The sequence below is a fragment of the Cucumis melo genome, chromosome 4, assembly GCF_025177605.1.
Source record: "Cucumis melo cultivar AY chromosome 4, USDA_Cmelo_AY_1.0, whole genome shotgun sequence".
Taxonomy (NCBI): Eukaryota; Viridiplantae; Streptophyta; class Magnoliopsida; order Cucurbitales; family Cucurbitaceae; genus Cucumis; species Cucumis melo.
Window position 1 is genome coordinate 6,505,428 of NC_066860.1, and position 12,686 is coordinate 6,518,113.

The 12,686-nt window shown below is 32.0% G+C and overlaps 1 protein-coding gene and 1 long non-coding RNA gene across 2 annotated transcripts; one reads left to right on the forward strand and one right to left on the reverse strand.

Moving 5' to 3' along the window:
• Positions 1–688: 688 nt before the first annotated feature.
• On the reverse strand, positions 689–3,761 carry LOC103503993 (cytochrome P450 CYP82D47-like). The gene is made up of 2 exons (XM_008468416.3): positions 2,749–3,761; positions 689–1,633 (listed from the first exon to the last, which is right to left on the reverse strand). Exons 1-2 carry the CDS (start codon positions 3,718–3,720, stop codon positions 1,007–1,009), a joined length of 1,599 nt encoding a protein of 532 aa, XP_008466638.2. The 5' UTR covers positions 3,721–3,761; the 3' UTR covers positions 689–1,006.
• Positions 3,762–3,957: 196 nt separating this feature from the next.
• Positions 3,958–6,319, forward strand: LOC103503994 (uncharacterized). Its single transcript, XR_540910.3, has 2 exons — positions 3,958–4,538; positions 5,410–6,319. It is a non-coding gene; the product is annotated as an uncharacterized LOC103503994 (long non-coding RNA).
• Positions 6,320–12,686: the final 6,367 nt, after the last annotated feature.

The window sequence follows — 12,686 nt, forward strand, 5'->3', positions numbered from 1 at the left end:
GATTACCCTTTGATCAAAGACCAAAAGATAAGGAGAACAAATTCTTCACTCCAAGTTCAAACACTCCACAAGCAAGATAATCAAATTTATCTTAATGTTCTTGGCATGCAACCTTGAGTCAAGAATTGCAAAAGAATGATGAAGAGGCTCTTTCATCTACTAGAGAATTTTCATTGATAGAAAATCCTAAATCTTCAAAATATCGAAAACTCATGTTCTGTGTATTTAGTTTTCCTACTTTTAAACCCAACCTAATGCACTAAAAAGAACTTAAAAAGTTCATTCTACCTCTAACTCAAAAAAAAACTAAAACCCAAGTAAACATATATGGGTCCAAAGATAAAAAGAAAAAAAAGTTCCATTTTTGCGAAATAAAATAAATTACAAAGCTCAATTGGTTCCTTCCTATGGCGTCAACCGACTCCAATTATAAATTTTCTGATCAATTGTTGTTGCTTTGAATCTTCTCAATTGAGTTCACCTCCTCTTGAATGGGAGAATTCAATGTCGAGTTGTAGTTTCTTGGCTTTTGATAGTGTGATTGGTCCTAGAGGTAACACAAGGACATCCGATCCTTGTTTATATCAACCGTACATGTGTATGTCTCCACATACATGTTTAGGTCATAATAGATAACTTTGGATCATGATTTATTTGTTCTGTGGGATAATGAAACTAAATGTCAAATAAAATAAAATGTTTTACTTTATTAGATAATAAAATGTTTGTACAGTACAATTACCAAACTACAAGAAGCATGAGGTTATTTAGTGCATCAGCCCCAATAGTATTTACATCATCCAAAATTTAGTATCAACAAACGTAAAATTAATGTACATCGCCAGATATGTTAAAGACAAGTAAGAAGTACGAACTTAACCCATTGTATCACAATATATGACCGGTATTCTTTAGCCAATAAAATAAGAAGTGTGTTCACATGGATGCTGGCGTTCCAACTTTATACCGAACTGTTTGATTTTGTCCATAATGATTTCAAGCTGAATTACACATAAACTTGTGCAGGAAGACGTGGAGTTAAAAAAATTTCAAGTGGGGTTGTTTTCATACTGGTTAATCCAACCTTCTCTTCCATATTGATTAGCTCCTGAGATGGCCTTCGAATTTCAAACCCATGAAGTAGATTTGCCAGCGTTAGATGCATTACTTGGTTGGCAAATGAAACTCCCGGGCACATCCTTCGACCACTCCCGAAAGGTATGAACTGGGTATGTTGTCCTCTGACATCGAAATCTTTATGTGTTGTAAGAAATCTCTCTGGTCGAAATTCATCGGGATCTTCCCATACAAGTGGATCTTTTTGAAGCTTTTTGAGATTCACTATTAAACGTGTCTTTGCAGGAATGTGGTAACCAACAAGATTACAATCTTCCATGGCCTCATGCATGGCTGCAAGTGGTGCAGCAGGGTATAAACGCATTGTCTCCTTTATAATTGCTTGAAGATACAACAAATTTTTCACATCCGACTCCGATACCAACCTATCTCTACCTACTTGTTCGTCTAACTCAAGTTGGGCCTTCATTAATACATCTTCATTATTATTAAGGAGCAAACAAAGAGCCCAAGTCAAAGTTGTTTGCGTAGTCTCTGCTCCACCCAATATTAGAGTCTACACAATAAGTTCCAAAATATTAGTTGGAATAGTTAAAAGAATGCCTTTAGATTATCAGTTTGAAAATTTTTTCTTCAAAATACACTTTCTAAGAAACAACGACAACGATTATGAAATATATTACTCTCATATACTTTGAGTTCCATTTTTTAAAAGTGTTCATTAATAAAAGTTTTTTGGTTTGTTTTATATACTTAGGTGCTTCTAGAAATATTAAATTACTGCAAAAATTAGACTTAAACACTACGATAAATTAATGGTAAGTTTCGAGTGATCGTGAGTTGAATCATTCAAGGCAACATATTTGAAAATTGGAAGTAAAACTAAAACATTAAGGCCCATTTGATAATCATTTCTTATATGTTTGAAATTTTTAAAATATTATTTTTAATAAATAATGAAATTAAAAAAATATTATTTTAATGAATAATTACAAAAATAGATGTTGAAATTGGTCCACTGTTTCAATATAGGATTAGGTGTATTGAAATTGAACCTAGGATGTTAGAGATGTAAGATAGGGTACTCATCTTAACCTAAGATGTAAGAGATGTAAGATAGGATACTCATCTTTCGATGGAAAAAAAAACCACTAATTAAACCAATGATACCTTTAAAACTTATTAAGTAACAAAATTCATAAATTCTATATGGAAATTGTGAATCTTGTCAATGAGTTCTTTCTTCTGATGTGGCAGTAAGGACGAGACGAGGTATGATGTAGGTGAAAATTGTGGGTCTGTTTCATGTTTTGACACCTATTTTTATATTCTTGAGTTATTTTCAAAATAAATTTGCTATTGACCCTCTTTTTGTCATCTTTTTAAACTATATTATTTTAAAAACTAACCTCATTTTTTTTTCTTTTAGTTTTTAGAATTAAGTATATTTCCTCTTTTTTGTTTTTAGGGTGATTTGCATTTTTTTGAGTAGTATGATTGATTCTTTAAACTCCAAAAACAAAACCAAAATTTTAAAAGTTACCTTTTTTTAGTACTCGACTTGTTTTTTTTAGAACCATTTATAACATTTAGATAGTTAAGGTGGAACGACTTAATTTCCAAAAATAAAAGGGTACTGATTGGAAAAATATTCATGATAAGAATTCTTACCAAACATGTGGCTTTTGTGATGGTACCAACATCATAGCCGGCAAGTTCTTCAACATCTTGAACAGTGGACAGCATCACATCCATAAAGTCCTCTTCCTTGTGGACTGCATCGCCACAATTATTATAATCTCTCTTTTGTTGATGTTCTATTAGCCATTTATGAAGCGTCTTGTCTAGAATTTTGGCTGTCTTCTTCATCGCCTTTTCATACCCTCCCAAATCCAACCAACTCAAAAACGGAAACGAATCTGACGGAATAAAAGCCATAAACAGTTGAAGAAAATCACTCAAGGCCTGTCGGAACTGCTCGCCTTCGTCAGTGCCCTCGTTGCTGCTCCCTTCAACCGTTGTCGAAAATCGCTTTCCAAGCACCATCCTAAATATGGTGTTCAAAGTTAATTCTCCAAACCAATTCTTCATCTCCACCAACACTTTCCCGCTTCCATTGACCACCCATAACTCATACAGTTTTTTTATCGAGACTTGAATCTCCGACTTGTAAATGTGTTGGAAAAGGTCAAGGCGTTGGTTAGAGAGAATCTCATGAATGGCTATTTTGCGGATATGACGCCACAATGGGCCGTATTGGGTGAAAGCAAACATGGTATTATTATAGCCCATATGCTTTGCGGCTACAAGCTTGGGACGAGAGGCAAATACCCTATCGTTTGTAGTAAAACACTCTTTCGCTATTTCCCAGTTGCTTACGACCACTGCTCTATGGCTTCCCATTTTCAGAGTAAAAATTGGTCCGAAAGTATCCGCCATTTTCCCTAAGGTTTTGTATGCTGGTTCAGAGCCACCTAAGAGATGAAGATGACCGATCACTGGCCAGGCGCCACTGGCTACCGGTGGCTGCAGTTTCTTATTCCGTTGTTGAGATCTGAATAATAATCTTCTAGATAAAACCCAGAAGAGAGAAAATAGAAATAAGAGAAGAGAGATGACTGCAGTTTTGGAATATGATTCCATTTAATTTTGCTCTGTTTTTTTATCTCCGGAAGCCTGAAATATTTCAGATTATTTGCTTAAAATTCAACTCGAATGGCCGATATATATATAAAATGTTAATTAAATCTATAAAATGGGATCTGATCCTTTTTTTTTTTCTTTTTTTTTTAATTCTCACGATCTGATCCTTTCATTAATATAATAAAAATTGTAAGTTTTTAAAGATTACTTTATAACTAAAGGAAACAAGAACTTATGTTTATCGGTTATTTGAAAGAATTTATTTTTATCTTTTTGATCGAGAAATTGTAGCTTGAAATTACTAGACGACCAAAATTTCTTGATTGCTTTGACCAAGAATGATTGCTAGCTGAGTTGGGAGAGCGCTTAGAAACTGTGAAGCCAAAATATGAGGATACCCTTAGGGGTTATTTGGCCCTCACTTCGGAATCAAGTGGGCTTGACATTTAATGCCAAGCTCATGTTTGGTCCACAATTTGAAAGCAAGGGATTAACAAAGAGTGTAAATTGGGGGTTTCAATATTTTTACAAAATAAAAAAGAAAAAAAAATCTCTATTGTCTTTCTTCCAGATCTCTCATCGTCTCTCTCTCCATCTTTTATTCATGTTCTCATTCAAACCCTAGGTTCTTCTTCTTCTCTACGTCTTTTCATCTCCTCATTTTTCTCTTCTTTCGTCAAGAATCTTTCGGCGGAGGTCTTCTTTTCTTTTTCTCATACAAAGAAGCAACCGTAAGAGATGCTTTTTTTGGCGGTTGAAATCAGATTCCGGCAGAGGAAAGTCGAATCCCCACAGAGAAAAGACAGATTTATTCGCGGGTCTGTGCTAACCTTCATAATGCTTTTTTCTTTTTGTAATTTTTAAATGCTTTCTTTGTTCTAATTTTTGCTTGTTCTGTACTGCTTTGTTCCATTTTTTTTGTTTGTTCTATCTTTTCTGTTTTGCATGCATCTTTTTGTTGTAAGGTTCCTTTTTTTTATGTTTTTTTTCTGTTGTGCATGCATTTCTTTGTTGTAAGATTCTTTTTTCTGTAATGCATGCATTTTTTGTTGTTGTTTTTTGTTGTAAAGTTCTTTTTGTCTGTGTTTTTTTTTTGTTATGTATTGCAAGATATACTTTTTGTTTTTTTTTTTAATTTTTATTACTTTTCTAAATTAAAGTTTGTAAATGATTTATACAGTTCTTAGTTTGTGTAGTCATAGAAGTTGAAGTTAATTATTCTGGACAACACCCATGCGAATCTTCTGTTAGAAATTCAAATTTCGGTTTAGTACTAAAACTATCATATTAAAAGAATCCATGGCATTGTCATTGATTAATGAGACCATCTTTCAAAGGTGACTGAGTTAACTTGGATGCTCATGAATATATTAAAAAAAAGAAAGTGATATATCGCTCATACTATAATTCTAGCTATGTTGCAGTGTTTTGTATGTGTTAAATAATCTGGACATTGCTTCAATTCTCTCATTCTCACTTACTTTCTTATTATTATTGAAAAGCTTATTTCTTATTGGAAAAAAAAAAGATGGAATTGGAGTTACTATTGTTTTTAATTCATTTTTTTAGTGTGGCATGCCTAGATGTTGTCCTTGACTCAAATTTTATTGAGTAGTTTGCACTAGATAGGATATTGCCCATGCGTTGTTGTGAATTTGTTATGAACCATGTTCATAATTGTTGCATCAGGTGAGAAAGGTGGATATGCTTGAAGGAGTTTCAATTACCCGATCTGAAAAAGTGAAGGATGAGTTAATTTTGGATGGAAATGATATTGAACTTGTGTTGCGGTCTTGTGCACTTATTAACTGGATTTTTCTTCTTCACTCTCACATACAAAGTTCATTGCACACTCAAATCATTCAGTGAATTATTCTTCTTTGCCTTATTTTGCTGAAATGTCATGTCAAGAACAAGGATATACGGAAGTTCCTTGATGGTATCTATGTCAGCCAGAAGGGAACCATAGTTGGAGTAGATGAGTGATTAATGCAATTGTAGGTTATATCTGCACTTAGTTTCAAGAGTTTGTTCTCTTCCGAAATTGTTTCTTTTTTTCATAACTAATAGATGTAAGACACTTGTTGAAATGAGCTCACAGACTACACAAGATATTGAGGAAGATGACATGAACATTAATCTTGAAGACTTTGATATTCCAAATCCACATGGACTCGAGCCACCTTCGGGGGAGGACATGCCATCCACTCCAACAAGTATGGCACATGATGCAGGATCATCTAGGCCAAGAAAGAAAAGACGGTCATATTCAGGGGACCTCGTGGACACATTTCGCACAAGTATGCAAGAAACTTCCAAGGAAATTGGAAAGATTGTTGCATGGTAGAGAGAAAAAATGGAAATAGAATCATCCCTACACAAACGATTATATGCTGAATTACAGACTATTCCTAGAATGGACGTGGACGATTATTTAATTGTAGTCTAGTATCTATTACCTGATCCCATTATGTTGCACGCATTCCATGACTACCCAGTAGAATGGAAGTACAAAAAATGCTTGCGTATCTTAGGAAGGCAACCATAACCATAGCTAAATGTAACTTTACTTGACTTTAATTCACTTTTGTTTGACCCATTGGTTATGTTTACTTCTGAAACAAACTAAACCCCTTGCTTAACTATAACTTTTGTAAACCCCGTAAAATTAAATGACTTGTTATATTTTGTGGATGGATTGTAATATTCCTAATTAGAGCAACCATTTTAATGCAACTTAGATCAAAATTATTGTTATTGAACGTTAAAATTTCTCATTTTTATACTATTGTCATGAGAAAACAGTAAACTAAAGAAATTGAATTAGAGGTAAAAAATTTGAAAAGAAAAAACATTTCAATTCAATAATTGAGACATGATAAAATTTAGGATGTACAATTCGAAAAAAAACTAGGAAGTTAAACCAAATAATGTAAAACCAACAACCAAACACATGCATAAAAAATCCAGATTTCCAAATCCTGCACAAACTCAGTTTTCAAATTTTGCACTCCAAACACAGACATTTCTAATTCTCAGGCATCAAAACCCCATCAAATAAGCCCACCGACATTTAATTCCAAGACATTTGATTCCGAACCTGCACACCAAACAATCTCTTAAGGTATTCTGATGTCGTGGTGCATCTGCTCGTACGCATGGATTTTGCACACCGCAATAGCGCTCTCTTGTGGAGCCGTGGTGCTGAGTGGCAGATTCAAGTGAATGCAACAGCCCTTGCCACACATTGCAGCAGTGCACTGCGTGATGAAAGGGGTATAGCAAACATAGTGCTTGTGCATTTTTCTATAAATACAACTTCGTTTTTAGGGTTTTGGAGGAGATGGAGATCGAAGCAATTCAACTCATTTTTCTTCTTTCTTTTTCACCTTTTAGCTAAGGATTCTATTCTTTTGGATTGTAATGAAGATTGGATGCTCCCCGTATACATGTAGTTATCTATGGCTTGTTGAGGGCAAGAGATTTTTTTTGGTTTTTTAGGAGAAGAAGCTTATGTTAATTTCTTAAGAATTACCTAAAATGAATTATATATGCATTTTGATTTAATATTCAACTCTTTCACCTTTGGTAAATTTATAGATGTATGTTTACGTAGGAATTAACTCTTCTTCGATGGATTGTATGTGTCTATTTAATCAATTCTAGGCTTGATCGTCCTTTCGTTGTTTGTCTATCTCAAGTGAACTAAGTATCAAATAAGTGAATCATGTATGCTAGGATCATATGTAGATTATATATATATAATATTGAAAGTAGAGATAATAAAGAACCCACACCGATTTATGTAAAAATTCGAGTATGGGAAGGAAAACCACGATATTTTGTTGTTATTATTTTCTAATAAATTACAAAGGTACAAGAAGGGAGATTAAATAGAATACAAAGGGCAAAGAAAAAAAAAGAAAAGAAAATTTTATGGTAAGTTATTCCATAAATATTTTTTTCGTAAATACAAATTCTAACCTATAAACCTAGAATTCATACTTTAATTAGGTTTAAAAGATCATTTGATTAGTTAAATTAAACGGTCTAATTAATAAACCACACAATGAAACCCTTAATTTTAATGCACATGTTCTTTGTATTAGATAGACGTTTTTCAAACTCAGTAGGACAAAACCATGTAGTTTAATTAGAGCATAGGTTTTGATTAATAATTAAGGTCTTGCTTCGTTTAATTGAAAAATTCAACTTCTTGTAGTTGAAGCTAGGATTTTATGTAGGGGCACAAATGGTAAATTCCCTACAATCAACAACTAAGATTTTCTGACCACATGTTACAGATATGGATGGACTATGGAGTCTACCCTAAAATTTATTACAATAAACTATAAAATAATAAATTACAATGAAACTATAAAATAAATCCATTGTCAAACTTAGAAAAGCAAAATATATATTCATAAAAATGTAGCGTGCAGAACATGTTTAATAAATATTACAAAAAAATCTTTTCCATTTTGACATTTTCACAACGTATCCATTAATAATATATTTGTAAATTGAATTATGATATCCACGTCAATTTTGATAATTTTAGTCATGGCTCATGGCCATTCACAAGAAACTTTATCTACACTCTAAATTTTCATATCAAACTTGTAACATCAATATCAAATTTTAGATCATGACAAGTCATGCATATCTTAGTTTAGACCTCTTAGTTTATTTGATTAGACAATTAAGGATTTAGAAGATTATATTTTAGCGAAATATAATTTGTCCATTAGGGTGACAATAAATATATAAGATGAGGACTCAAAATTGTTCTCTTAAAAAAAACAAAAAGTAAAAAGTAAATCAAAATATGATCGATTGAATAAACAACAAAATCACATTGAAGTATACATTAATCTTTGTCATTTCTCCCTTTCTATTACTTCACTTTATTCAGTAAAAAAAATCTGATTCTCATCAATCCTTATCAAATCAATGGAATTGAGAATATATAGGTTTACTTCAATTATATCCTTGTTTGCAGTCTCACTATTCTTCTTTTCATTGTGCCTATTATTTGTTCTGACAATAAATATTTGAAATTTTGAAAATTTTATCTTCATATGTATGTTCTTTTAATCCACTTTCTTATATAATATAATTCATTAAAAAAATGGTCTCTAATTTCAAATATAGTAAAATGGGGCGAATATAAAAACGGTCTTTTAAAAAAATATAATAAAGCGGCAAAATATTTACACTGTATAAAATATTTTCGAAAATGAAAAAAGCTTACGGGCCCTCCGTGAAAAGTACCAAAAATGCCAAGTCAACCACGTGCGCGTAATATATTTGGTACACGACTGTTTAGATTTTGTTACAATTTATTTTTTCAATTCTATCGTTTAATTTTATTACACGATCGTTTAATTTGGTTACGTTTAAATTTAGTTACACGATCGTTTAGATTTGGACCCAAATGTAAACGATTTTTCAAATTTTGGTACACTATTCTTTAGATTTTGCTACACAATTTTTTTAATCTTTTTGGTACACGATCGATTATTTTTTTTACACAATCGTTTAGTTTTTCAAGGTTCTTTAGTACACGATTGTTTAGATTTTGCTAAACAATTTTTGTTAGCTTTTGGTACACGATTGTTTAGATTTGTCTACACGATTTATTTTTTTACACAATCGTTTACATTTTGGCTACTCCAATCGAAATGATTTCACTACTACAAATTTGGTCTTCTTTGATGTGCAAAGCAGGTCAAAGAATGTCTATCTTGATGGTCTTTGCCCATCATGTAGGCAGACATCAAGAAAGCTCGACCACTAAGAAAACTAGTTTTCTTGATGATTAAAATATGTCATCAAAAATTTTATCTTCATATGTATGCTCTTTTAATCCCCTTTCTTATATAATATAATTCATTAAAAAATGGTCTCTAATTTAAAATATACTAAAATGGAGCGAATATAAAAACGGTCTTTTAAAAAATATAATAAAGCGACAAAATATTTACACTGTATAAAATATTTTCGAAAATGAAAAAAGCTTACAGGCCCTCCGTGGAAAGTACCAAAAATGCCCCGTCAACCACGTGCGCGTAATATATTTGGTACACGACCGTTTAGATTTTGTTACAATTTATTTTTTCAATTTTATCGTTTAATTTTATTACACGATCGTTTAATTTGGTTACGTTTAAATTTGGTTACACGATCGTTTAGATTTGGACCCAAATGTAAACGATTTTCAAATTTTGGTACACGATTCTTTAGATTTGGCTACACAATTTTTTTAATCTTTTTGGTACACGATCGCTTATTTTTTTTTACACAATCGCTTAGTTTTTCAAGATTCTTTAGTACACGATCGTTTAGATTTTGCTAAACGATTTTTTTTAGCTTTTGGTACACGATTGTTTAGATTTGTCTACACGATGATTTATTTTTTTACACAATCGTTTACATTTTGGCTACTCCAATCGAAATGATTTCACTACTACAAATTTGGTCTTCTTTGATGTGCAAAGCAGGTCAAAGAATGTCTATCTTGATGGTCTTTGCCCATCATGTAGGCAGACATCAAGAAAGCTCGACCATTAAGAAAACTAGTTTTCTTGATGGTTAAAATATGTCATCAAAAATTTTATCTTCATATGTATGTTCTTTTAATCCACTTTCTTATATAATATAATTCATTAAAAAAATGGTCTCTAATTTCAAATATAGTAAAATGGGGCGAATATAAAAACGATCTTTTAAAAAATATAATAAAGCGACAAAATATTTACACTGTATAAAATATTTTCGAAAATGAAAAAAGCTTACAGGCCCTTCGTGGAAAGTACCAAAAATGCCCCGTCAACCACGTGCGCGTAATATATTTGGTACACGACCGTTTAGATTTTGTTACAATTTATTTTTTCAATTCTATCGTTTAATTTTATTACACGATCGTTTAATTTGGTTACGTTTAAATTTGGTTACACGATCGTTTAGATTTGGACCCAAATGTAAACGATTTTCAAATTTTGGTACACGATTCTTTAGATTTGGCTACACAATTTTTTAATCTTTTTGGTACACGATCGCTTATTTTTTTTACACAATCGTTTAGTTTTTCAAGATTCTTTAGTACACGATCGTTTAGATTTTGCTAAACGATTTTTTTTAGCTTTTGGTACACGATTGTTTAGATTTGTCTACACGATGATTTTTTTTTTTACACAATCGTTTACATTTTGGCTACTCCAATCGAAATGATTTCACTACTACAAATTTGGCCTTCTATGATGTGCAAAGCAGGTCAAAGAATGTCTATCTTGATGGTCTTTACCCATCATGTAGGCAGACATCAAGAAAGCTCGACCACTAAGAAAACTAGTTTTCTTGATGGTTAAAATATGTCATCAAAAATTTTATCTTCATATGTATGTTCTTTTAATCCACTTTCTTATATAATATAATTCATTAAAAAAATGGTCTCTAATTTCAAATATAGTAAAATGGGGCGAATATAAAAACGGTCTTTTAAAAAATATAATAAAGCAACAAAATATTTACACTGTATAAAATATTTTTGAAAATGAAAAAAGCTTACAGGCCCTCCGTGAAAAGTACCAAAAATGCCCCGTCAACCACGTGCGGGTAATATATTTGGTACACGACCGTTTAGATTTTGTTACAATTTATTTTTTCAATTCTATCGTTTAATCTTATTACACGATCGTTTAATTTGGTTATGTTTAAATTTGGTTACACGATCGTTTAGTTTTGGACTCAAATGTAAACGATTTTCAAATTTTGGTACACGATTCTTTAGATTTGGCTACACAATTTTTTTAATCTTTTTGGTACACGATCGCTTATTTTTTTTACACAATCGTTTAGTTTTTCAAGATTCTTTAGTACACGATCGTTTAGATTTTTCTAAACGATTTTTTTTAGCTTTTGGTATACGATTGCTTAGATTTGTCTACACGATGATTTATTTTTTTACACAATCGTTTACATTTTGGCTACTTCAATCGAAATGATTTCACTACTACAAATTTGGCCTTCTTTGATGTGCAAAACAGGTCAAAGAATGTCTATTTTGATGGTCTTTGCCCATCATGTAGGCAGACATCAACAAAGCTCGACCATTAAGAAAACTAGTTTTCTTGATGGTTAAAATATGTCATCAAAAACTCTTTCTTGGTGGTACTGGCCATCAAGAAAGAAAACTTCGATGTTTTTTGCCCATCAATGAAACTGAAAAGCCCATCTTGATGGCCAAAATATGCCATAAAAAACCATATCTTGATGGTATTAGTCATCGAGAAAGAAGATTTTGAATTTTTTTGCCAATCAAGGAAACTAAAAAGCCAATCAAGACATTTGTTTTCTTGATGGCCAAAACATGCCATAAAAAACACTTTCTGAATGGTATTGGGCATCAAGAAAACTAAAAAGCCCATCAAGAAAACCAGTTTACTTGATAGTCAAAACATGTCATCAAAAATCTATTCTTGATGGAATTGGCCATTAAGAAAGGGGACTTTGACGTCTTTTTCCCATCAAAAAATTGCATCAGTCTATCAAGATAGCCCTTCTATTGACAATTTTTGCCCACCAAGATAGCCCTTTAACTGACAGATTTTGATCGTCAACAAAACTTTATTCTTCACGTTTTGAGCCCATCAACTATAACAACTTTAGAAAAATTAAAAAAGAAAGGGTTATTACGACTCGCTCATATATGTCACCTGTAATCGACCTCAAACAATCTAAAAAAACCTGAAATTACCAAAAGTCGAAAATATGCAAAATCCATTACATACAACTACAAACTAGTTCAAACAACTCCTGCAAATTCGTGTCAACTACATAACCCTCTGCCACAACTCCAAAACTACAAAACTCACACAACTTGAATCTTCTAACTTCAAAACTTATATAAAATCTATTATATACAACTAAAAACTAGTTCAAACAACTCCTGCAAATTCGTGTCA

What these genes read in the sequence shown, in the direction of transcription:
- LOC103503993 (XM_008468416.3), bottom strand. Translation starts at nt 3,720, where the DNA reads ATGGAATCATATTCCAAAACTGCAGTCATCTCTCTTCTCTTATTTCTA. An exon ending in TCACAAAAGCCACATGTTTG is followed by an intron (nt 1,634 to 2,748) that starts GTAAGAATTCTT and finishes CTTATTGTGTAG; the next exon opens with ACTCTAATATTGGGTGGAGC.